A 20,834-nucleotide genomic window follows, 5' to 3' on the forward strand; every position below is an offset into this window, starting at 1 on the left:
TGTGTGTGTGTGTGTGTGTGTGTGTGTGTGTGTGTGTGTGTGTGTGTGTTTACAGGAAGCAGTAACAGTAGAAGGAGAAGCAGCCTCCGTGCCAGACGCAGCATCCTGCACGACACCAAACTCTGATCCCGATGAGACCAAGGACTTGGAGACGGAGGAGTCTGTGAGTCACCGCCTATGATGTCATCGTTTCCTGGAAAGAAAAAAAAGAAAAGATGATGTCTGCTGTGGTGGCCGTTGAATACGCTTTCTCTCGCTCTCGTATCCTCACGATGTGAAGAAATCATCCAAACACAAGAAGAAGAAGCAGAAAAAGGAGAAGGAAGAGAAGGATAAGAAAAAGAAGAAGAAGCACCATCATCATCACCACCACCACAGCGATGGAGGCGGAGAGGGCACTGTGCACAATGGCACGGTGGAGGAGGAAGAACCTCTACCGGTAAGTGAAATCAAAAAGTTTTTTTTATTGTCTGTAGCACTGATTAACTCATTCACTCATGGTAGTAATTATAAAAACTATTTCCTGATCTCAATGCTACAGTGGAACGTCAATCTTCCGAAACATGTTTGTTGCATCAGCTGTGCCGATCCAGTTGCTCTGTTTGTGTACAGCGCTAGGCAGAGAATGTCGAACCCTCACCTGAACTCATTTTTCATTTCAGCCCATGTCCAATTACTGCCTCCTCGCAGAGAACGCTTATATCAAGATGGTGAGTCATCGGGAATCGGGATACTTCCAAATCGGGGTTAAACGTTGGTGCGATATGGAAGATTAAATGAGTGATCAAGTCTTTCGAGGCAGCTGTCTAAATAAGTCTCATTGTCAAATCTCCCTTTCTTTTAAGATGATGGAAGATGCCGATCAGGTACTTGTCAAAGTTCTGTGACAGCCAGAACGTATTGAAACTCCTGTCCTAGATGTGTTTTTTGTTTTGTTTTTCTTCTGCATCGATTGGCTTCCCGTGCCACAGAGCTGCTTTCTTTTCGCAGATTCTTTCTGTCCTTGCTGCCTTGTTCTCGTATTGTTTTCGCAGAAAGAGCGCGCGCGTGATTGATGCTGCGTGCGACAAATTAGACAGTGTAACCTCCAAGGTTGATCGGGGTCTCGTACAGTTGATTAAGTGTGCCTTATCGTGCGGAAAATATTGTTTTTGGGGTTGTTTTTGTTTTTTGGGAAAGTTGTGCTTTTTTTTTGTGTACACATTTGAATGCTATTACAAGCAAGCAAGCGCTGCAACTTGTATGCAGTGTTGCCAGACAGCATTTTGACATGAAAATAAGATCAATAAGTTATTATTTATTTAGCCACATTGCAGAAAATCATAAATAGGTGTTTTTCCTTAAAAAAAAAAAAAAATCAGGAAAGGATTTGGAGACATTTCCAGGTTTGACTCTAAATTGTTCGTCTTTGGTGGTGTTTGACTTTGGAGGTTAAACTGTGCAACTTAATTCCCCCCCTGATAAATCGACAGGAATCTCACATGTTTAGTTTTCTCTTCTTCTCAGGTGTATGACATCCAGGGGAACCTACAAGATGGCAGCCAGGTGGTGGTGTCAGTCATCTTTGAGAACAAATGTGATAGCTTCCTGAAATCCATGGAGTTCAACGTGCTGGACTCTCTCAACTCCAAGCTGCAGAGGCCGGAGGGGGCGGGTGCGCACGACGGCCTCACCGTCCCCTTTCAGCTCCCGCCTGGTCAGTTGCTCTCTGCAATGCGCGCGCCAGGAATTTCCTGTTTGTTATGCAATGTGGGAGCTTTGCCCAAACCAACAAGTATCAAATTATCACAAGTTATGAGACTTTTTCAAACATTTACATTTATTTATTTTGGCCTCTATTCTCGGGCCCACCGAGCATGTGTATTGCCAACAGCCCTGTAATCTTTTAAATTTGAAAATTGGTTATTAAAAGGTATTTATTTCCTTCATAGTCGGTCAAGTTTGTTTACATGCATACATCTATTTCACACTAATCTCATACCATCAAATATTCATCTTTATTGCATACTGACTAGTGCTATCACTATTTTATTATGAGTTAGCAATTAATTAGGACAGAGTTTTTTTTTGTACCTGCATCTCTTAATGCCATGGTTTAAGAAAAAAATGTGGCAACAGAGATTTCGTAACCATGCAGAGGTTTGAATAATCTGAAATTGAAGATGTTCTACCAAAACTAACAAACCGTTCTCTCGTATCGCAGGGGTGTCCAACGAAGCTCGCTTTGTGTTCACTGTGCAGAGCATCGTGATGCCACAGAAACTCAAGGGAACGCTCACTTTCATTGTCAAGGTTAGAAAACCAAGCAGAGTATTGTCAAATTACGGCAACAACCTGAATGGTGCAACTCATTATCCAAACAGATTGATGTACAGTAAAAGTTATTTCCCCGAATCAGAATGAAGACTCTTCAACTCACGAGAAACTGGACTTCAAACTGCACTTTACTTGTACCTCCTACCTAATCACCACTCCATGCTACAGGTGAGGACCTGCAAAAATGTCAGTCTGAGGATAAATAACACTATTCACGCCTGTATTGTTATAGTTTCTATCTACATGTGCTGCTCCACCATTTGTGTCTTAACGCTAACAATTTCATTATGAATTCAAATGGTGTGATCAGACATCATGGTCATTTAAAATAAGTGGTTAGAACAAAAAGTTGAGAGTTTAACTTTTTGTTATCGCGAGAATTTATTGCTTTGTGGTTGTTGCTTTGGCTAGCGATGCATTTGCAAAGCTGTTGGAATCTGGGGACCTGAAGGGCAGCTCTGTCAAACTGGAAGGCATCAACATGCCCTTCCACCACCTTCTGGCCAGGATCTGCTTCCATCACCACTTCTCCGGTACGCAGACACAACTTGATCCATTTGATGGGTCTCAGTTGCTCAATCACAAACATTCAATGGAACACAACAGCCTAGCACAACAAAATCCATCCATCCATCCATCCACTAATCCGCTAATCCTCACGATGGTCACCGGTGTGCTGGAGCCTCTCCCAGCTGTCTTCGGGCAGTAGGTGGTGTACACACTGAACTGGTTGCCAGCCAATTGCAGTGCACACATAGAAAAACAACCATTTGTGCTCACACCGAGGGACAATTTAAGAGTGTTCCATGAACCTCCCATGCATGTTTTTGGATCGTGGTAGGTACCCAGAGAAAACCCACAACAAAATCAACGCCCCCCCCCAAAAAACATAATAATTCTCAATGCATATTGGCGTACATGCGAGAAGTATAGTACAGGGATACCTTAACTTACGTCCCTTCATACGAAATTTTCAAATTACGAAAGATCTTAACAGGAAAATATTGCCTCTTGTTACAAAAGAAATTCAACATACGAAAGATAAAAATACAGGGGCTTGGAACGAATTATGGCATTTACATGGAAAACGTGTCTCTACTTACAAATTTTCTAGTTACGGAATTTCTTTCAGAATGTTATGGTCAGAAGTTCACTTACAATAAATCATTAGGAAGTCCGAAATAGGGCATTCATGCAAAGTGTACCTGCATATTTGCGCAAAAGATTATCATGTGTGATTACTTTGTACTGTACTAAAGAATTGTCATTTTCAACCAGTTGTGGAGAGGGTCGACTCCTGTGCCTCTATGTACAGCAGATCTATCCAGGGTCACCATGTTTGTCTGCTCGTCAAAACCGTGAGTCACTTTTTCCTGCCTAACCCTTTCGTTCCTTTATTCACCCTGAGACACATCCCAAAAACTGCAGGGGGAAAGATTACATTGGTATTTTCTTAAGTGCAGGCTCTGCGCCAAATTAAATTTCCAAACACACCCTGTGTTGATGGCAGCTAACAAGTTTCAGTTGGACGAAACTTCACGTTTCCAACTATGGGAAATTATTTCTTGAGTTTAAAATGGCTTACCTTAACTTGCTTAGCCAAAAGAAATATTGGCAAATTCAAACATTCTTGACAGAAATAAGTTGTGAAATGTTCTCCATGGTTTGAATGGGAGTGAAATAGCACCATCTGGTGGGCAAATATAGTCATTAAAAATGTAAAGCTTGTCCAAATTTGAAATTTTTAACAAAAAACTGCTTTTTGTTCACAGTAAAAGTGTGATCAATGGCACATTTCTCGTTCATAGGAAATGGCATTTGTATGTGTAGCTCTGCCATTTTGGCAAGATAATTGTCCAAGAACACATTTGGCTTATTTCATTCAACACAGCCAAAATGGCCTAAAAAATAATGAATGTCAGGTTACTAAAAATATCTTTCGTGTTGAGTGACACTTTGATCCTCCTTGTCTCGCAGTCCAACCAGACGGTGTCCATCGACGCCAAATGTGACGAACCCGCGCTGCTCGGGAACGTGCTGGATGAGATCAAACAGACCTTCTCTGAGTGCGATTGTGTCCATGGTTAGCCCAACCTTCTCCCTCCTCGCTAAAACGCATCAAGATCACATTCAAAACACTGCGGGCGGCAATGCCGCCGTCGCCCTATTTATTTATCTGCTCTCCTCCTCCTCTTCTTTGCTCTTCCTGCCCCCTACTCTCTTGAGCACACTCACTTGACGTCGTTTTACAGACTGGCGGTGTACTCGCTCCGTGTTCTCCTGCGACGCACTTTTCAATTTCCTCTCTGAGCTCTTGGATGTCCCTCCTCCTCTGCTTCTTCCTCTTCTCCTCCACTGTCACATGGCGCCATTTTGACACCTGGACTTTTGCTGTTGATGGTTGAATTGCGTTTTTACTGGTTTTGAACTATGCTGTCATTGATGTGCCGTTTTATTTTTGTTTGTTTTGTTTTTTGTCTGTCTGAACGCCTGTTCGCGCCTTCTATGTGTGTGCGTGTGTGTAAACATCCGACTGCTGTTTCAGCCTTGAAACCAAGTGACTGTCTCTTTCTCAAAATTAAAAAAAAAAAAGAAAAAAGAGAGGAACTCGTACTCCCTACCTAATCTCTTCTGACCCTGAGGCCTGCAGTAGATGAGACCTTAGAGCGACTTGCACTACTCACAAAATGTTCAGGATATTGGGCTGTTAGGAAGAACCTAAAATGCATCAGTCTATTCCCTTAAGTGAACTTAATTTGACTTTTTGTGAACCTAATGTGAGTAGTGCACTGTGCAGTAACCAAGCTTGGGATAGCCAATCCCTCCTGCCCTGCCTGCTTTTCCCCCTACGGACCAAAATGGAGAGACACTTGAACACGAGTACCACCAGTCAACACCAATCAGATTCACAAACTTGTTTAGTTGCGTCACTGTTACATTTGATTACCTCAAAAGGTGACCATGTGTGACATACGAATAAATGCCTCCCTCTTTCCATCAGGGAAAAAAAAAACTCAGCAACTGTAAACTGTCTCACTTGATTGATGCTATTGTTCACACAGACACTAATTAACTACCAAGTCCATTTGCTAACCAAAAGACAAGCACATACTAAGCTCTCAACTGGTCTTTAGCATCGCAGTAGGCATTTATTTGCCTGTGTCTTTTATACCGAACTTAATAGAAGTGGGACACTTTCAGCTATTACGCATTCACACGTTCAGGTAATGTGATGATGAGTGGCAAGGAAAAGCCAACTAACACAAAACTAGTGTGGATGGTGAGGCTCCATATTCATATTCAATTCTGGCTGTGAGAAGTTGATAAATTCGATGGTCAAACATTATTGATACAGAGGCCGGAAAACCCCATACTTAAGATTCCACAACTTGACCGCTGAGCCTATTTAAATCCATTGCTAACCAAAACAGCAGCACCTGAGGCATGTAAATGATCCCGTCGTGTTCAGAGTGTGCAGGCTTACTACGAGTCACACTACAATGCTGTGTGCAGTCCCACTTGCATTTATATTTGTCCAAAATTGAGTTCATAGTCCAGTTTCAATTGCGACCATCTGCAGTTAAGTAAAGGTCTCCGGATTTTTTGTAGAAATGTGAATCACATACTTTTAGGTACAGTAATCAGGACGGAGCCCTGCTGCCAATGTGAGTAATTGATGAGCCCCCAAATTTCTTCATTTCTATAAATAATTAAAACTGTAAATAAACCATAAACTATCATGCCCCTAAAATTTTTGATATTTTCAAACTCACGTTACGGCATGAGTATTGAGACATCTACATGCAAAAATGCTCCATAACCTTCACCAACAACCCAGGCTAAACTTAACTACGGACATGCGGCGATGATTCTCTCGTGACTTCCACCATTAACTACCCAGGCTAACATCGGTTCCTCCCTGACATATGAACTTTGTCTCTCAGTCGAGATTTCACTTCAACATAGTTCCTTGGCACCAAGATGGCACCAAAGCCCTGTCTAAAAGAACAGTGACAATACATTTCGATAAGATGGGGACTTGTGTGTTCAAAATAGATGAAGGGTTTTTTTTCCAGCAAAGGACAGGCTCAAAATAAAATTTACCAGTCGCAACCCACGAATGGGCAAGGGAATAGTATACACATTTGAGGTGCCTACGGTGGCCCATGTGTCCCAAAAGGCATCCGTGATTCATCACAAATACTATTTTACCAAGGTATCGCAACACAATTATCAGTATTAGGCGCCACAGCATCTGTCCTCCTTACGTGCACCTGTTGTTTTCGCTTTTCCATTTCCATCACGGCAGGCCAAAGCACTCTCAAACCTAAATTTCTGAAGTAGCAAGCTCAAGACTAACTGTTAGCATCTGTTATATTTGTTTGTTTTCCTTCACAAGTCTGACTACGTGTGTGGTCAGCTGTAAATTTGCAGGAATGTCCATTGAAAACATGTTCCCGACAATGACCTATCCGTGGAGTTTCTCCCATATTGATTGTCACCTATTTCAGATCATTATATTATTGCATTACAACTTGTATATTGCATGATTTAGGAATGTACACTTTTTTATTCCCTTTTTTTTTCCTTCCATGGACATTTTCACCTGAATTGTCATTCCATTTTCTCCTGTTATTTTCTCTATAGAGTTTTTTTTTTTTAATGAACTACATACAGTACTTGGACAATGATGGTTGTTTTTATGCATTCTAAGTTTCGGAGGGGGAATAAATTCGATAGTTGAATGATTTAAATTATTAAAACGCAGGTGAGGATCAAGTGGGGGTGTTTAAAAGAAATCAGGATGAAGAGGGCATTGAGGGCTCCCAATTAAGAACAGGGCAGCACTGAGGGACTACCTGTCTTAATTCCCTCTCGGTTCGGCCGTCGTGTTCTTTTTGTAACATTCTTAGCTCTTGACATTGAAAGTATACTCTCCACACCACAGATTTCCAAAAGTACTGTCGTCTTGTTTCTCCATACTCTCCAGCTGTACAATGTCATATGTTTCAAAAGGTTGGACGTGAATGATCTTCACTCCCTGTAAAGATTACCCAACATAAAAGTAAAAATAAAAACTACAAGATGCTACTGTGTATGCCTTTTATTTATCCAAACTCTTATCTGAATTGAAAAAGGCAACGTTTAATATACATAACTGGTGGTAAATATGGATGTGTAGTAGGGTGGTCCATTTTGGAAAAGTTTGTCGGATTCGTCGGGCCGGGTCGGAAATCTTGTCGATACTATGACACAAGGATGTGTGCAAAATTTTATTCCGATCGGATAATTTTATCCCGTCCCGCAGAGCGACCAAAGTTTCCCCTATGGAAAGAATGTTACGGGGCTGAATGGTAGTACGGTTTCTCCCGTACAGTAAGGATTTTGTTTTGCTCAGTTCGCACTTGCAATAATTCAAAGACGGAAGACAGGAACGCATGTATTGCAAAAAAGGCAACCGTGGTTATCCTTCAACACTGGTGAGATTGTTGGTCCATGTTAACTGGTCCATCTGTCTATCTGTCCATCTGTCTATAATGTCCATCAACACTAGTGACACTGTTAGACCGCAAAAAAAACGAAATCCGCCGTGCGTGCCATCCCATGCCTACTTCGCGCACGGGTGCAACGCCCGGTGTCGCTCCACGACCTGCAGAAGGTGCTGTCGCTGTTCCTCGTCGCGCGTGATGGCGCCGCAGAACGCGCTGATGAGGGCGACGCCCCTCTCCGCAAAGTCGTTCACCACCCGTAGGTGACGAGCGCGCCGACGAGCCGTGGTGATGTTCGATGTCGAAAAGCGTCCTCAGCTCAGCGTCCAGTAAGAATTCCGGCGATTCTCGACTTCAATTGAAAGATATTAGCTCGCCAGTAGGTGACCGTTGTGTGTTAGGCGTGCGTTTGAGTTTGTCTCCGGCTGCTGAGAGCAGCGATGGAATGGTTAGTTAGTCAGGAGGTGATCGTTCGGGCAACATTCAGCCCAGCCAGTGTCACGCATGGCAAAATACACGGTTAAAATACACATGTTCACCCTATTGAGACCAGTTGTTATGGTGGAAACTTTGGCCGCTTTGCGGGACGGGAAAATATCATCAGATCGGAATGAAATTTTGCACAGAACCTTGTACCATAGTATCGACAAGAATTCCGACCCGGCCCGACGAATCCGACAAACTTTTTTTTTTGCCATGAAAATGTGGACCACCCTCATGTGTAGTTAACTTTGCCCTTGCCTCCACACACTAGATTATGATGCTCAGTTTTTATGGTTTGTAATTTTTCTGTGTATCATGGTCGTTTGCAGCTAAGTGTGGCTCCCTTGTAGAGCAACACACAAATGAGATACACTGCATGAATTGGTAATAGAAAGATTGAAACTAAGTGTAATTTTTTCAATTGTTCTATCAAGTTCAATTCAATATTTCACATTATTTTTACATCCAAAGGCTTGTACTCATGAAAACTCCAGTCTGGTACCTTGCCCGTGTTATGAAGTCCTCAAAGTAACGTAAATTTACATTTTTAAATTGTCAAACAAGTTTTAAAGACGATGTTGCTCATAGTCACAATTTTTACATTTTAAGTGAATGCGTTCCTAACTAAACAAAACTACAATTCCCATGATACCTTGCCCGTGTTTGACAGGCAGAATAAACTCCGTCCATTGACCATTTAAAAATATTCACGTGTAATGTTAGTCTTCATACATTTGTAATTGTTACTGTATTACACTGAATTCGCAAAACAAATTCCTTTCAGACTTCCAAAATAACAGACTTGTAAGCACAACTATGTGAATAAAATAAGTCGTCGAACCTACCGACTTCGGATTGCATTTCATTGGGAAAAAAAAAAATCACGACAATTCGAAAGAGCAAAACAATCCTAATGTGGCACTTGAACGCGTTTTACACCGCGTTACGAGTCGTCCTTCGTTTGGGCATACGGCCGTGACGCGTGTTTTTTGACAAAGGCGCACGCCAAGTGAGAGCTCTCTTACGCACAAAACAGCTCACGATTGTCACTTTTGTAACCTGGTTTCATATTTATTTCCAATTATATCCTCCCAGAAAACTTTTACATCGAAAACCCGCTAGCGGAAGTTTGTGCGACTATATAAACGCTTGAGTCGGAGGTTTGGAGGGCGGCGTTTGCATGGTCTCGTTAGACAAAATACAAGGCTGCTTTTCTCCAGTAAAACCGCTTCGATTCTACGTCTCCTCACACAAGAACACAGAGCCATTCTCTTGTCCAGGAGTGCCTCTTCAATTTTGGGGGGTTTGGCTGTCGGCAATTTTTTTGTCGTTTCGCTGGGGCGGCTTCACACGACTTGTCCAAGTCGTTTGTTTGTTTGTTTATTTGTAATATGGCTCAGCATGGAAATCCTGTGGCCAGTTCCCAGAAAGCACTCATGCTGGAGATGAAAAGTCTCCAGGACGAGCCCGTGGAAGGCTTCAAAATCACTCTGGTGAACGAGTCGGACATGTACAACTGGGAAGTGGCGATATTTGGTCCGCCGAATACGCACTACGAGGGCGGTTATTTTAAGGTGAGTGGCGAACTTTAGCTATCACTCAGCTATCACTCCAGCTACCTTTTGTTATTTTGCCAGCTTTCGAACGATTTTTTTTTCTTTCCTGACTTTTAAAACTGCTAACGTGTACAAGGTCTCTTTGACAATGACAAAGGCTCCTTGCGATACGAGTTTAAAACTCGCGCTGTATATGCCCGTTTTGGGGCCTTTTATATTTTTAATGTATTAATTACATCATTAGGAAAAAATACTACACAGATGAAATTTCACGTAGGATGTTCAAACATGTTGTTGTGTCTTGAAATGACGAGGCACACACACGCGTTTTCTATTATGTATTCGACCGTCGAGTTCCGCTATTAACAACGTGGGGAAGAGACTTAGACATTCAAGGTAACATTTCACACATACGCAGTAGATGGCAATACAAAGTACGGGAAGTCAATGCGTCCAAACAACATACAAATAACTATGGTGGTTAATACATCACACATGTCAAAGTTCAAAATGGCACCCTTGCGATACGAGTATAATTTGACCTGTGACCACGTGTCTCAATCCATCCATCCATCCACTTTCTGATAAGCTTATCCACATAATGGTCGCAGGGTGTGCTGGAGCCTATCCCAACTGTCTTCCGGCATTAGGCTGGGTACACCCTGAACTGGTTGCCAGCCAATTGCAGGGCACACTGTTGGGCGGAGAGCGGCCTCCTCTTCCCCGCGTGTTCGTTGAATAGTACAGAAGAGAAAAAATGATACTTTAACAATCAAATCTAACTAAGAAGAGAGGAATGATACTGTATCCTGACAATGATACTGTATCCTAACAACACATAGACTAACAACCATCCACACTGTCACTCACACCAACAGACAATTTAGAGTGTTCCATTAAACCTGCCATGCATGTTTTCGGAATATGGGAGGAAACTGGAGAACCCGGAGAAAACCCACACAGGCACTGGGAGAACATGGAATCTTTACACAGGGAGATCAGAGCCGGAATCGAACCCTGCACGTCTGCACTGTGAGGCTGACGTGCTAACCATTAAAATGTTTTGAAATGTGTATTGTACTCCGGCAAACGAGTTTAAAACTCGCGCTGTATATGCCCGTTTTGGGGCCTTTTATATTTTTAATGTATTAATTACATCATTAGGAAAAAATACTACACAGATTTCACGTAGGATGTTAAAACATGTTGTTGTGTCTTGAAATGACGAGGCACACACACGCGTTTTCTATTATGTATTCGACCGTCGAGTTCCGCTATTAACAACGTGGGGAAGAGACTTAGACATTCAAGGTAACATTTCACACATACGCAGTAGATGGCAATACAAAGTACGGGAAGTCAATGCGTCCAAACAACATACAAATAACTATGGTGGTTAATACATCACACATGTCAAAGTTCAAAATGGCACCTTGCGATACGAGTATAATTTGACCTGTGACCACGTGTCTCAATCCATCCATCCATCCACTTTCTGATAAGCTTATCCACATAATGGTCGCAGGGTGTGCTGGAGCCTATCCCAACTGTCTTCCGGCATTAGGCTGGGTACCCCCTGAACTGGATGTCAGTCAATTGCAGGGCACACTGTTGGGCGAAGAGCGGCCTCCTCTTCCCCGCGTGTTCGTTGAATAGTACAGAAGAGAAAAAATGATACTTTAACAATCAAATCTAACTAAGAAGAGAGGAATGATACTGTATCCTGACAATGATACTGTATCCTAACAACACATAGACTAACAACCATCCACACTGTCACTCACACCAACAGACAATTTAGAGTGTTCCATTAAACCTGCCATGCATGTTTTCGGAATATGGGAGGAAACTGGAGAACCCGGAGAAAACCCACACAGGCACTGGGAGAACATGGAATCTTTACACAGGGAGATCAGAGCCGGAATCGAACCCTGCACGTCTGCACTGTGAGGCTGACGTGCTAACCATTAAAATGTTTTGAAATGTGTATTGTCCTCCGGCCAAATCCCAGGAGCTTTGATTGCGCTATTTATGCCCCCGCCGCATCTCCACAGCCTGCGGAGTTTCATGAGCAAGCCTCTGGATTCCACCGCAGCTTACGAAAATGCGCAGCCTGGCTGCGAAATGCACCGTGTGGCTGTGACTCATTTTGCTCCAGGTTTCCATCGAACCTGTTTGCCCGATTCTTCTCTAGAGGGGAAACAACAGAACATGACGTCCACGATCGGTGCGTCTGTAAGGCACGTGGTGCAAAGCCTGCCAGTTTGACTCAGCGGTTTTGTTTTGGCGTCACTCAAATTGATGTCTCTTGGGAAGCGTCAACTTGGCCTCTCCCGATACACTCGAGTCAAAAGTTGTCCGACTTCCTTGACGGGGAGGGTCAGCATGTCACGCTCGTTGTCCTGCTGGTTCTTCCGCCCTGGTTTTGTTCCTACGGGCTTTACTCGTATCAACTGACTCTTTGTGAACAAATGTATCTGAGAAGTCAGAATTAAACGATCAATTATCCAATTTATCGACATCTGCTTTGATACTCGATGAATGGTCTTGAGCCATTATTTACTTAAAATTGTCCAACCAAAGGAGTCATAGTACATGGGGGTGAAAAAAAAATAACAGTTTAATCTGTGACGGAAAAAAAAAATTATTTGCAATCATTGTATGAATAACCTGCAGTTGACACATAAGCACAGGAGTTTATCCCCCGCGCATTAATTGTGACATCATCGGAACCATAGCGGGGACAAGCAGAAGTTAGATGGTGGTGGCCGTAACTGAATTTTTGCTTGCGAGAAAAACACTCGCCGTTTTCGCACACACCACACACCACATGAGCATCTTGGCGTCGGGTCACCGCAACTTTTCGATCAGCTTTTTGGAAAAGCTGCTTGCTGGGCTCCAGCTGTTTGTCACTGAGACTTGCGCGCACGTGTTGCGGCCTTCCGCTCGGGTTTACTTGATGCCGCTGAATGCAGGAAGTGGTCTCAATACTCGCCCTGTGCTAGCCGCAAGTAGTCGGAAACAAAAGAATCAAACTAGTAGTGTTCCCTTATCAAATTTTTTCCCCCTCCTTCCAGGGTTAACAATGCAGGGGCCCCGTTTGGTATGAATCTAAGCTTGGATAATTGCTATGAAAGAGGTTGTAGCCTTTAAACAAGCCAGCGCAAGGCCTGTGGAAATGAAAACAAAGATGGTGGAAAAGGTAGATGTGTGAATTCTCACACCTGACTTTTTAACCCTTTCATGCACCGATAATGATAACCTGGTAACCTAAGATGTCCACTGTAGTAACCGCCGTCCCTAAAAGTGTTAACTTATCCCGCACTTGAATTTTATACACTGGAGTCTTCGCTGCAAAGCAAAACGCGCGCACAATCAATCCCTTGACGTTTGCCAAACTGAAAGTCTCGTGTCGTCAGCTTTTGGTCTCGCAAGAAATTGCAAACTCATGTGGGCGGGTCAAATAGCGCCTTTTGTATTCGCTGGTGCTACGTTGAATGAATTGCAAGCCTTGAGAATAAAGAGGTTTGCATCGCAATTTAGGAGTCAAAATCCTCACGTTCGCGCCTCATTTAAATATCTTGAAAAGCAAAACTGAACGGTCATTTTATGGGGCTCAAAATGAGCTCTTGGGAGTTAGCGTTGTCGACCCGCCGGTTGGTTGGAAGCGCCAAACTTCGGCTATTTCCCGAGTTTGATGTTTCAACGTGTGCGTCTTGTGCTGAGCTCGTTGGCTTTCAGCCCACCTTCCCTTTTGCCACGTCTCCAACCAATGAACCCCTTGTACAATTTGTATTCCTCTGCACTCCATGTAGGTTGACTATAGTGAGCAGAAGCCTCATTATTTGATGTAAAATCCCCCAGCGAGGCTTCCAATGCCAGCTCGCCGCCCACCCCAACCTCTAGGGAGTTGTGTATGACCGGCCGACCGTGCCCAATCAGTAAATATTGCCTCATACTTGTAACGGGTTCCTCAGCACAGGTTTTCATTCCATGAACGAGGTGTACGCTTATCCTAAGTGTGGCCCAGGAGGGCTCCCTGACGCACCGTTGGTGCTCACTTTCATAAATTCTTACAACAGCAGCGCACAGGGATGAGCGCTGGATCGTCTTGGCCTGCAAGGGACGGTTTTCAAAACTAAACAACACCCCACAACACCCATCCAGCTCGACACACTGCGATGTCTTCACACTCATTTACTCCTCGCCCTCAACCTCGTTCCATTTTCGGCGCAATCTGAACTCGAGAGCGAGTAAAATGTGCTGAAAGAAGCATCCTGGCATGTACGCTCATTTTAATGGATGTCATTGATGCATATCGAGAGCTACGCTGATGTGTTGTTCCACTGCCTGTCCTAATGCCCGATTTGATTCCTCACAGGCCCTGCTCAAATTCCCCGTGGACTATCCCTACTCGCCGCCGTCTTTCCGCTTCCTCACCAAAATGTGGCATCCCAACATTTACGAGGTTAGCTTTGTCGATCCGAGTGATGTCCATCCAATTTGAATCGCACGTGAGCATTTTTGTCTTCTCCCACCGCGCGCCGTCTGCTAGAACGGCGAAGTGTGCATTTCGATCCTGCACCCGCCGGTGGACGACCCCCATAGCGGCGAGCTGCCTTCAGAGCGGTGGAACCCCACGCAGAATGTCAGGTAAGACGTTTGGCTACGCCCCCGGTCATGCTTGCCCGTCCAAAGCTGGAGGATGAGCGATAGGTTCACGTCATTACGTAATTAGCCACTGAATGACACAAAAGTGATGTAATTGATAAACGGGTGTGAGAAACTGAGGAACCATCAATCTCCCCCAAATTCCCCTCAAAACCTTGTGGATCATCTTTTTGGCAGGTTTAACATCAACAAACTCCTTGCAGGCTAGCCTCGATACCCGACAGTGATTTTGACATCAAAGATGAACGGTTCTGGGTTTGAACAGATTTGTTTGGCACTTAATACAGTGCTACAGTCATACCTCGGTTTTCGACCATAATCCGTTCCAGAAGGCTGTTCGAAAACCGATTTGTTCGAAAACCAAAACCACGCTCTTTAAAAAAAAAAAATCTTTATTGAACACGTCTGCTCACAATGGAACGGTACACGAGGAAGCGTCAATTCCTCGTGTAAGGAAGGGGAGAGGAGTCAAGTGGCGCATTCCAGTGTGCTCAGTTTGTTCGAGAACCGATTTTCGGTCGTAATCCGAGGCTTAAAAAACTCGAAATTTTTGGTTGAAAACCGATTTGGTCGAGAACAGAGATGTTCGAAAACCGAGGGTTGACTGTACTTATATTCAGGAAATTAATTGGTTCTGGAAGAAATTTCTTTACTAGAAAATTTTGTAAGTAGAGACGCGTTTTCCATGTAAATGACCTAATCCGTTCCAAGCCCCCCCAAAATTCAGACATAAATGTTTTCTAAAGCATCAAAATATATAACAAATACATGTTACAATTAGATTATTGCAAAATAAATGAGAATTGTGTGTAACATAAAGAATAAAAATGGTAATTTAACTTTTTACTGCGTCCCCATCGTTTTTTGCCCTCTTAAGTTCATGTTCTCTCTCAGAAATGATTTTTGTCTGGCGTTTTGTAAAGAACTGATCCGAGGACGTTTGCTTTTGTCAGCTTTTAATAATCCTTCAAAAATGTCCATGGCAAACATCAGCAGAGTGAGCGATCGCCTGACTGGTGAATACTTTTTCTGGGTGATTCACATTTACGTAAAACTATCGGAACGCCTCATGGCCTGAGGGGCGAATGACGACGCTGCATAGACGCATATCTTATCTTATGTACGCACGTGGGCACATATGACCGAAGTCTCTCTTAGCCAATGAGATGCCAGGATGGTGCTCGGTAATAGCCAATGGCAGAGCAGCTATAAGTACGTTGCGTTCAGGAAACTCGGAGCTGCGAGTAGCAGCCCCTGCTGAATTTTTTTTTTTTAATCTTTCGTATCTTGAAATTTCTTTAGTAACGAGGCAATATTTTCATGTTGAGGTGTTTCGTAACTTGAAAATGTCATATGAAGAGTACTACTGTATTGGAGGTCTTTTTCCATCAAGTTCCGCCCTTCGAATCGTTATTTTTCTCTCATCGCTCAGGACCATCCTGCTCAGCGTCATCTCCCTGCTCAACGAGCCCAACACCTTCTCCCCCGCCAACGTGGATGCCTCCGTCATGTACCGCAGGTGGAGGGAAAGCAAGGGTGAGGACCAGGAGTACATTGAGATCATCAGGTACCGCAGTTTAAAAAAGAAAAAGAATTCTCTCGGTGTAACATAACACAATGCTTTCAAGGACTTTGGTCCACCTCCATTTTTTTTGTTTGGTTTGTTTTTGTGACAAGGTGAACAATTAAATGCTCTTCGACTAGATGTCAAAGAGCTCATCATTATTGCAGTATGTCTACTTTTTGTGAAGGTTTTTTTTTGGGGGGGGGGTCACCCTTTGAAGCCGTTAAGTCTGACCAAAATATAGAAAGAAAAAAAAACATTGACAGATAAGCTTTCATTTCGGTACAAAGTACATTTTCATGAGTAAATTTAAAACACGTTGGGTTTAAAAATGGACGGCCTCCCTCAAATGGCCTCTTTCGTGTCTGTGCATGATTCGAGATTCAGCTTTGTAAGTTTTGTTGGGATGTCTTTTTCTGTGCTGTATGGAAATGTCACTGCGCACAGTGAATATTGCACTCAAGCTTGAATTTAATTCAAATGACTGTCAGAAAATTCGCAAAATCGCTCAGGCCTCGCACCGTTTCTCTCTTCCTGCTTTTCTTCACAGGAAGCAGGTGCAGGCCACCAAAAGCGAAGCGGATTTGGATGGCGTCAAGGTTCCCGTCACACTGGAGGAGTACTGCATTCGCACCAAAGTGCCGCCCACGGATGACGGCTCCAACCTGCTTTACGACGACGACGACTTTGACAATAACTTGGACGAAAACGGCATGGAGTACAGGAACTTCACGGACGACGGCTCCAATCTGCTTTACGACGACGATGACGACTTCAATTATAACTCTGCCGACGAAGGCATGGCAGACAACTACCAGGACATTCGCTCTAACTCGCAAGACAACTTCACAGAAGATGAATTTGATTATTGAGGTCGTTCTCTTTCCTTTTGTTTTGGGGATGCATCAGTGGAGTTTAAAGCTTTTTTTTTTTTTTAATCTTGCCATATCAAGTGAAACACAAACTATGATACGATTGAGCCAATTGTAATTGTGTGTCAGAAGCCCTGCCATGTTTTGGAGCAAAATCCCTCCCTCGTTCCTTTGACAAGATGGCGGCCGTCCGTGTTATCCTTGGAAGCTGTTCGTATTTGGAGCAAACGTCTGGCGGACGCTTTCATGGCAGCGTCTTCCGGCACATTCTCGCTGTGACGTATTGTCCTTTTTCTAAAATTGCCAAGCTTACTAAAAAAACAAATATGCACAACACAAATATGATGTGACTGTTGGATGAGCAATAGCATACTATTTGAGCAACGTACTTAGGGAAACACTGATGTTTCTTTTGTTGTTTTTGGGTATTTTTAAAGAGGGGTTTTGCTATTTCAGTGCAATTTTTTTCCGGTTTGGTGTTTTGACTCGTTTTCTTTTTCTGTGACCATCCCATTGAGCACCGACACCAAGCTCGAACAAAAAATTGATTAACAGCGTCTGCTATTTAATGTGTTAATTCAAATAGCCTAAAAAAATGCAAATTTATTCAATGGGCATTGAAACAACTGGGTGGGGGGTCAAGACATTCTTCTGGCTCACTTTCAATCTTGCTGGACCTTTACAATCTACCCGGATATTCACGCGGATAGTTTTGATTATTTTTTTCTTATAGTTTGTGTACTTAAAAAACAAATAAAGATCTTTATTAGGGTTCAGCTATTGTTTGAAGCAGTTGCTGTAAGCAGAAAGGTAAGATGCATTCATGTATTTTTCAGGTATTGGGTGGATTCCATGTGCAGTCAAGGGACCCGATTGGCTTTCTGGTGAAATTTTCAGGAACCAAAAATGCAGAAAACCTTCATTTTAGGGTCTCAGCTGAAATCCATTTTTTTTTTTTTTTTTGCTGTACAACTTTATGTAGGCACTTAATGGTGAAATTCACAGCATGTTTTTGAGGCATAAAATGTTCATGGATGTCCCCATTTCTGCCTCTCTGTAACAGTCTACCAGTTGTAACCTGCTGATGACATTGTTGCATTCGTCATTTTGGTTTTACGATGTCACAATGAACAGCATGACGAACGGTTTAAAAAATTACAAATACTTGATAGACATTTTTTTTACAACAATGTTGCTTGGCCACAAGATGGCACCATCATATTTTTTTTTTTTTTTACTTGACGTACCTTTTGAGACCATAAGTATATTTTTCAAGACAGGTTCATTGCACTAGTTTCGTTGAGAAAGGAAGTGGTTGCGGACATAGATGAAAAGTCCAAGGCTGGACAAAGTACACGGAGTAAAAGTGTTTTTTCATGGAATGAGAGACACATCGCAGAATCCATTTATAGCCTGGCGACATCACATTGCGCTCGCTGTCGTTCATTTCCGCGTCGACCCGACTTCCACCCAGCCCGCTGCTTATACTGTACTTGTGTTGCCGTGGCGACGTCTCCATTCCAGACATTCATGTCCAACCTCCTCTATTCTTTCTTCTGTTGCTATGCTGTGACCCAGATGACCCGGTTCGTTCCTCTCACCCAGGAGCTTCCAGTCGTGGAACATCTGATTCATTGCGGCTGTCCTCTGTCACCCTTTTGTACTTTACGAGATTAAGATGTTCCCGAAAGCCAACCTAGCAATTTATTAGAGTAGATTTTTTTCCGGTTTATCTTTCTATCACCGTTGATGATGATAGAAAAGTTGTAAATGGAGAGAGCTAAAGTCAACGGTGGTTGAGATCTTGATTGAGATCTTTGGGTCATTTCAAATACAGTAAATACGCAATATGATGATGAAAAAAAATCCAGTATCAACATCCTAAAAAAAAAATTCTTCTGGAAAGTTGATTAGAAATAAGTTTAATATCTTGGACAGTGTGGCCTGTTGTGTTTCTGTTGACTGCTTGGACTTCAGCAGTAGAGCTAGCGAGTGGAGGCCCGAGACCTTTCCACCCGTGTCGTCGGTTGTTACACAATTGATTAACCGGCCTTTTGTAATTCCACAGGTGACTCCGAACAAAACCTTTCCTGCCGAAGTCAAGAGTTTTGTTCCCCCCCCCCCCCCTTTTTTTTTTTTACCCATGGCAGGTGTAAGTGTTGCCATAGCGAAGTCTCCAAGGAAACAGCACTTTAAACCCGACACGCCAAAGAAGAGAAGCTGGCTAGAGGAAGGTGGAGATGAGAAAAAAAAAATTGCTCCAATTGAAATTAGACAGCAGGTGCTTGTGCGCTTATTCCAATGATACGCTCACAGGATGCTTGATATTAATTTCACAATATGTTTATGATTCGGCTTGGAGTTTACACTGACTTTATCTCATGTATACAGTGATGAAATGTGACACCTGGTTTTATTTTCCCTCATTCAATTTCTTGGTTTTAATTTTATTTAAATATTCTGGAGATATACTGTATGGCCATGCATCCATCCGTTTATCCTCACGGGGGTCGCCGGTGTGCTGGAGCCTCTCCCAGCTGTCTTGGAGCAGTCGGCGGGGTACACCCTGAACAGGTTGCCAACTAATCGCACCGCAGACGTAGAAGAATCATACCTCGGGACAATTTCGAGTGTTCCATTAATATTTTTTATTATATAATATTAATATTATTTATACTCAAGATTTTCTCATGTGTTCGCGGAGCAGAAGCTGACTTGAATTCAAGCAAAAGTGCTTTTCATTTTTTTTACTGTATATGGAAACGCTTTGCCCCTCCTGTACAGTAAGTGGCGGTATGCACCAATGAGCATTTTAGAAGAAGAAGAAGAAGCAGACGATGAACATTTAAACACAAGAAAATAAATAACTAAATACATAAATAAATAGATAGATAGATAGATAGATAGATAGATGAAAATGTAGCTCTCTTATATTTTCGTACCCACCACTAAAACGCTTGGACACTCCTCAAACGCTCTCACACTCACACTCTTGTTACACATGCCTGTCAACTCATACGGTTTAGCCATAGTTCATACGGATTTTGTGGTGAATCTTACGTATATGGCCATATCGCACAAATCATACGGATTCTGAAAATTTCCGTTTTTTTCCCCCTAACAGGTAGTTCCGTTTGCTTTTGCCCAGAATGGTGCTCGTCTACTCGAATGCTTTCATTTCCGGTAACTTTCCAGTAAATCACGTGGTTCCTAGTTGAAAACAGCAGAGTATTCATTGCATACTTCGGTAGTGTACAAGCAAGTTCTACAAGGAAACAAATATATCATTCATATTTCGTGGGGGGGTTTTCTGCCGTTATTTTGACATATAAATGCTTTGGTATGTTATAAGGAGTTTTTGCTCTTTATAAGCATTTTTTTGGTAGTTTATACAGGTTGGCGCTCCGAAAAGTTGACAGGTATGGTTACAGTACGTATTACAAGCTCTCACACGATGCGGAAACGGTTTTCCCACGCTCGTAAAATTCTCTCGCGCACTATTTGACTTTTTTTTTTTTTAATGCTACCGGAACACACCACTGGAACTGCTCTCATAATATGTCGATAAGGTTTCCAACATTGCATAATGTACTGAAATGTAGAATTCTGTGTTGTGTGAAAGTGAAATATCGTTTAGCGTCTTTGGGTCCTTTGAAAGGTTGGAATAGGATAGGATAGGAATTCGTTGTTATTTTCCATTTCAATCCAAATGTGTGCATCATTACTGATGCAATCATCAACGCTGTCAATGTGTTATGCGCAGGAAGCAAATACTTGACATGCATACAGGTGTGTGTGTGTGTGTGCGTGCGTGTGTGTGTGTGTGTGTCACACGGCTCAAGCTACTTGGTCACTCCGACTGTTGTGTTGCATATATAAACCT

General features: G+C 42.8%; 2 protein-coding genes across 8 annotated transcripts in view; both read left to right on the plus strand.

Annotated features, from left to right (window-relative positions):
* ap3d1 (adaptor related protein complex 3 subunit delta 1) overlaps nucleotides 1-7,407 on the plus strand; it is a 27,424-nt gene extending 20,017 nt beyond the window's left edge. For 3 of the 7 annotated variants that reach the window (XM_019896738.1, XM_019896742.1, XM_019896744.1), the window contains 7 exons: nucleotides 846-866; nucleotides 1,507-1,696; nucleotides 2,204-2,292; nucleotides 2,399-2,484; nucleotides 2,728-2,849; nucleotides 3,595-3,674; nucleotides 4,294-7,407. In XM_019896738.1, the coding sequence (XP_019752297.1) occupies nucleotides 846-866; nucleotides 1,507-1,696; nucleotides 2,204-2,292; nucleotides 2,399-2,484; nucleotides 2,728-2,849; nucleotides 3,595-3,674; nucleotides 4,294-4,404 (699 nt within the window). In that variant the 3' untranslated portion in view covers nucleotides 4,405-7,407. Of the gene's footprint in view, nucleotides 1-662; nucleotides 711-845; nucleotides 867-1,506; nucleotides 1,697-2,203; nucleotides 2,293-2,398; nucleotides 2,485-2,727; nucleotides 2,850-3,594; nucleotides 3,675-4,293 lie in introns of all 7 variants that reach the window. The other 4 variants (XM_019896741.1, XM_019896743.1, XM_019896739.1 and 1 more) reach the window with 3 other exon arrangements.
* A 1,896-nt stretch (nucleotides 7,408-9,303) lies between these two features.
* Nucleotides 9,304-17,727, plus strand: cdc34a (cell division cycle 34 homolog (S. cerevisiae) a). The gene is made up of 5 exons (XM_019896745.1): nucleotides 9,304-9,862; nucleotides 14,226-14,312; nucleotides 14,400-14,497; nucleotides 15,948-16,082; nucleotides 16,630-17,727. Exons 1-5 carry the CDS (start codon nucleotides 9,680-9,682, stop codon nucleotides 16,949-16,951), a joined length of 825 nt encoding a protein of 274 aa, XP_019752304.1. The 5' UTR covers nucleotides 9,304-9,679; the 3' UTR covers nucleotides 16,952-17,727.
* The last annotated feature ends 3,107 nt before the right edge of the window (nucleotides 17,728-20,834 follow it).

The sequence above is a fragment of the Hippocampus comes genome, unplaced genomic scaffold (genome assembly GCF_001891065.2).
Source record: "Hippocampus comes isolate QL1 unplaced genomic scaffold, H_comes_QL1_v1.1 scaffold22, whole genome shotgun sequence".
Taxonomy (NCBI): domain Eukaryota; kingdom Metazoa; phylum Chordata; class Actinopteri; order Syngnathiformes; family Syngnathidae; genus Hippocampus; species Hippocampus comes.

Bases quoted from the DNA above. Each gene is read 5' to 3' on its own strand.
- cdc34a (XM_019896745.1), top strand. From the start codon at position 9,680: ATGGCTCAGCATGGAAATCCTGTGGCCAGTTCCCAGAAAGCACTCATG. The intron at 14,313-14,399 runs GTTAGCTTTGTC...GCCGTCTGCTAG, and splicing joins GGCATCCCAACATTTACGAG to AACGGCGAAGTGTGCATTTC. The intron at 16,083-16,629 runs GTACCGCAGTTT...TTTTCTTCACAG, and splicing joins GAGTACATTGAGATCATCAG to GAAGCAGGTGCAGGCCACCA.